Raw genomic sequence first — 5,577 nt, 5'->3', positions numbered from 1 at the left:
GTAAAGTTATTTGTCATAAAGGCAGGAAAATGGAAGTGGTATTTTCAATTTTATACAAAACACTGAATCACTCACTATAAGTGTACTCATTGCCAAACAGCAACATATGCAAAAGATTGCTCAGATAAATGACCAATGGGAATCTTCTTGGAAACTTTAACAGGACAGCAAAAAATAAAGAGCTTTTTGAAAAAAATAAATAAAAGCATTTCTTGAGCATAACGGGCCTTTTAAACAAAACGAAAATAAAAATGAAATTCCAACAAAAAAAACGTATGCATTTTTGCTAAAATTTATTAATATAACCACATTCGTCAACAACAACCATATTGCAGTAACAACATATCTATCGTGGCAAATAAAAGAAATATCAATTCTAACCAATAATTGGATTTAAAATCATAGGCATGAGGACATGATCAATGATGTGAACTACGCCATTTTCAGCTTCTATATCAGTCAGGGTCACGTGTGCCATGTTGTTGAGTGTGATATCTCCAGCTGAAATAAAGCCAACAAAGTGATTTATATATACTTTTAAAATGCTTCAAAGCTTCATACCTCAAGATGAGTCCAAAATAGTTTAAGAAAACTGAACCTGAGAAAAATTTACAAAGATTTTAAGAAAAACACAAAATGTATTAAGATTTAAATTATGATTTACATATGTGCGATTAATGACCGATTTTGCAGTATTTATCGCCATATTTCTAGAGCTATTTTTGCATATTTTGAACTCTTTTTGTTGATTTACGTGGATTGTAAGTGTCGTTTGCAATGTTTAAATTACTATCCTTGTTCGCTTCACAATACCTTACATTTAAGGTATGATACACATTTTCAAAACTTCATGAAATACTCTGATTTACAATTTAGCATTGTCTACCTAAAACTGCATTCTAACTAATGAAACTATGAAATCAAATCGAAATGAAAGGATTATTCTAATTTCTAAGTTTATAACAACAACTATTCTTTAATATCGGATATAAAGCAACATAGAAATTAGATGAAATTTGTCCACATGCATACGAATAAAACTAAAGCAATAATCATGCCCTGAATTTTATCCTATTCATAATATTATATAATGTTACTGAAATTATTATTTTTCTGAAATTATTATTAAGACAAAAGAAGAAAGAAATCCGGTTTACATGAACTCGTGGTGACGGAGATGTTATGTGCAGGTAGCGTTGTTCTGACAAAATGGTGTTTCGCAAGAGTACGTGCATGCATCGTTCCAGAGTGTACATGATATTCTATGAGCACTTAAAAATATCAAAATATGTCGACCTGTTGACTTTTATGACAAAAAAAAACAAACAACAGCAACAACAACAAAAACAAAAGACAAATTCCGAAACTTAATAATAGCATACGCGAACGAATAAGTAAGACCCATTACTTACTATTCCAACTAGCTGAATATGATAGATTGAAAACAAAGAGCTAAGTGCCCAAATGTTGAATTTGAAAATACTAATTAATTGATAAATACTATATTTTTTAAATGTAAAATAAACATCTTTTGAACACACACAAAAGAGATATGTTAAGTTTTAAATTCTATAACACACTATAGGTAAAAATGCAGTCTAAACAAATAGTGTCAATTAATTGCTTTTAAGAAAGGACCACAATAACAGGACAAGTAATAGGTAATGCAGTTTCCCGGGCATAATGTGTGCATTCTCTTAATCATATAAGAAATATTCAGTGAGAATTTTCTAGATGTAAAAAAAAATCTGCAATAAAATATTTTACTAATGATGAGCATATTATATCTGTAAGCTATTCGAAGTCAATAAAATAACAAAATGCATGCATTTACTAACGAGTAGTACAATAAAAAAATGAAACGTTGATTCCTTAATCGTTTATTTAAATTTATCTAGAACTATGTGTTTCACAAAAAATATATATTTAGCGTTTGTCGTAAGTTACAGGTAAATAGGTAGGTAGGTAATTATTTGAGCAAGTTCAATATAACTAAAAAAGTATAAAAATAAATAATGTTATATGAAAACTATACTTCTGAGATTAGTGATGTCTTGTGACAGACTTTGAATAGTAGCAGCTGGTACTGCGTCAATAGCTGCGTCACTTGGTGCAAACACTGTATATCTGTTTATTCCAGCTGAAAAATGTCACTAAATAAATAATAAAACTACACAGCGGATGAGCAAAAATAGGTAGTTAAAAAGCCTTTATTATATTATTTACTATAAAATGCTGCAATATAAAGCAATCGTTTTTTCTGTACTGTTAGTGCATGCTAGACTTGTTTTTCATTACTGTAAATCACTTATATTCGCGTGCTCTCTATTTCTCGAAAATCATATTCTTTGCATATAATGTTGCATTATGTATGTTAAATAATAAATGTACGTGGCATCATGAATTCACGACGCAATCGATTCGCGAAAAATAGCGAAATTAATACATCGCGAATAATACCGGATTTATAATACGTTAACCTTTTAACTAAATCATTTAGTGCTCGAGTTTTTACTTTGTAAAATGGCTACATTCCTACGAATTCATTATGTTTCAAAACAATTCTTTTCTAAAGATGCATTACTTTAAAAAGGATAGGATCATATATTTTACATTATAAATGTAAACAACAGTACTTACTTGGCATAGCATAGTTGACGTCTAACTTTGCCTTATGTACCAATGCTAAAAACTTGGAAATGTTGTAGGCCTTGTTTCCTAATATATCAATCACTGTTCCTTCCGGTACGTCCAGTACTAAAAATAGATTTCTAAAATTTATATATATGGTGCAAGTCAAATGTAGATATCTTCTTCTAGTAAGGATTCATATGGTATTTTTTCGGTTACGACTTTGTGCTTGTACATGTGTTAAATAATCAATTTAAATCCTGACTGGACGAAGATGACGACATGATCGGGTCAAGGCCGAATATCGTTAGACATCGTCTGCAAGACATAAACGACAGATTCGAGGAAAAATGTTGCTGTTGCCGAAGTCAATATATTCTCATACATAATATTCTTCATAGTTTGGGCTTTGCCCGTGTGCCCTGTCTTGTTTTTGTGTCCTGCTAGGCTGCTTGATGGTGGCTGGGTCGTTGTTAATCTCGTGTTGATAATTTACCCGAAATATCATAGCAAACACTATCATAGACTTTGATAACTAACAATACTTGTTGGGTTTGTTGTAGACTCTACATATTAAATAATAATAGTTTTAACACAATAACAAATATGTTAATTAATAATGCAGTATCGAGCTGTTTTATTTACCTGTATTGATGAGGTATATTACACCGTTCGATGCGGTTATGTTTGACTTTACAGCAGTTGCTTGATTAAAATGTGTACCACTCTGAAAAATAATAATACGTGCTGTCAGCTTTAAATCTAATTCGTACCGATTTATTATAATTATACTATTTCATAGTATACAGTCTTCGTTCTATCAAGATAAGAATTATTTATTTCGTAAGTCCATTTTTAGTTCAAAGTTAAACTTGTGATGAATACATGCAAAGACAACCAACGACAAGAAAAAAGAACACATAAGATTTACCGCAGATCTGTAGACTCTAATCACGTGACCGTTCGTACTGTTGTAGAAATGGTGTCTTCCGAACAGAAACTCCTTTTGATAATGAACGCCATTGATCATGTGATACTTGATGACGTCAGTAAGTTTTTGTTGGTTGTTTGTGACGGCGGCTAGATCAGCATCAGGCAATTTTGAAAAGGCATGGTTGGTCGGTACAAGAAGAGTAAAGCTTCCTAAATACAATAATATCGTATATCATACTGTTTATCAATGTAGCAATATCCGATTTATACCGAAAAAATGGGAGCGACCACTAAGTGGCTGTGACCTGCGTCTGCTTGTCAACCTTGTCACACCCTAATCATGTTCATCGTGGGTTCGAGTCTTACTCGGGCCATAGCTGTCCCTTTTCAGTGATACCAGAACTGGTCTGGTTAGTTATGGGCAGCGGAGTCGAGAGTCTTTCATTTCACAATGCTGCTTTTAAAAATAATGCTTAAAATAAGAAGTGGTGAGTTGGCACAAATTAAATACGCAACTATAAGCAGACTGATGTATTATTTTACCCATTTATTAAATGATAACATGTATTCATTTAATTTCGCATATATACAGTTGTCAAAAAATAATATTAGTATACAGTAGTGTTTTTCCATGTACACATAGCATAGCAATATACATATTCGTCGTCTGTATCAAATTAGAAAGATATATTCACTCTAAGTCTTATTAAATCATTATTTAGACTGCTACCTGTACTAAAAAATACATAATCAGTACATAAAAATTCCCCAGTAGTTCTCACTTTGACAATGAATAGATATATGAAAGACCGCACGCCTCAACATATTTTTTTTTCAGTATGGCCTTTTCAATATTATAAAAATATTTCTTTCTTCCGCGTTTTAAGAAAACATATGTTTATAAATGTTATTCTTATTTTTCAATATAGCAAAGTTAATAATTGTCTTACCGCCGGTTTTCAATACCGAGGACAGGCCCGCTTTATCAACCAAACTTAACAGTGTGGTTGCATTTAATGCCGTCAGTTGTTCATACAAATTTAAACCTGTACATACCGTCACGAGACTTAGAAGAAAAATAAACGAGAACCGTTCCATTGCCAATTTTAAATTAGAAACAATGACTGAATTTCTAACACAAATATCACTTTATAATGAACAGAAACATTGATTAAATAATGACTTAATACTTGAGAAAAGACAGACGGTGTGATAACAGGAATAGACCTTCAACTAAAGGTTGTTAAACTGCTAGATAAAGTTCAGAAAGTAAACGGTTAAAGACATTCATATGCCGTATGCTGAAATTGACCCTGAATTAAAAAAGGAAAAACTGAGGGAGGGTTGAAGAACTTTGGGGCCCAACGCTTTTGTTATTTATCGTTACGAAAACTTATTGTTTTTGTAAGTATTCACACGCACGCACACGCACGCACACGCACGCACGCCTGCACACACTCACACATGTCAAGAGGATCAAATCTTATTCAGTTTCAAATAGGGTGATATGGCTTGTTAATCTCACTATAATTAGCATAAGATTGTTATAGTCAATAGTATACGCATTTAGTTATAAATTTTGTCCCTTGAACAAAGGTCCATTATGCACTATAGAATGCTCTCAAATTATTTCATCTCTTTTTGGTGGTAGTCTTTTTGCTACATGAGTTGTTGTAACTGTTGTACTGTTTTGTTTTGTTTATTTCTGATTTAGTTTTTTTTAACGTTTTCTACAATATGTATTAGCTGCATATCCGTTTATATATCCGTGTTTTCCTTGTACCTTTCGCTTAATACGTTAGGGTTAAAATGTCATAAAATACATTTATCATTTGAAATAATTTGATTTCACATTTTATAATCAAAAATACGATTTGCTGTCATATGTTTGATATCGGGATTGGATATTTTCAATTAAAGTAGATTGTAAAATTTTCATGCGTATTTGTTAGGTCAAATATTTAAAGTTTAAACTCTAATATTTCATGCTTTCCAGTGTTTTACTGTAATATA

The 5,577-nt window shown here is 31.6% G+C and overlaps 1 protein-coding gene across 1 annotated transcript; it reads right to left on the bottom strand.

The window, feature by feature from the left end:
* Positions 1-276: 276 nt before the first annotated feature.
* Positions 277-4,723, bottom strand: LOC132724444 (transforming growth factor-beta-induced protein ig-h3-like). Its single transcript, XM_060709305.1, has 7 exons — positions 4,515-4,723; positions 3,563-3,774; positions 3,277-3,358; positions 2,641-2,757; positions 2,036-2,140; positions 1,158-1,271; positions 277-501 (listed from the first exon to the last, which is right to left on the bottom strand). The coding sequence occupies exons 1-7, from the start codon at positions 4,660-4,662 to the stop codon at positions 377-379; spliced, it is 903 nt and encodes a 300-aa protein (XP_060565288.1). The 5' UTR covers positions 4,663-4,723; the 3' UTR covers positions 277-376.
* Positions 4,724-5,577: the final 854 nt, after the last annotated feature.

This window comes from Ruditapes philippinarum, unplaced genomic scaffold, assembly GCF_026571515.1.
Source record: "Ruditapes philippinarum isolate M1 unplaced genomic scaffold, ASM2657151v2 ctg9477_1_1_1_1, whole genome shotgun sequence".
NCBI classification, from domain to species: domain Eukaryota; kingdom Metazoa; phylum Mollusca; class Bivalvia; order Venerida; family Veneridae; genus Ruditapes; species Ruditapes philippinarum.
Note: the sequence above shows the minus strand (reverse complement) of the source record. Positions and strands in the feature narration are given on the sequence as shown.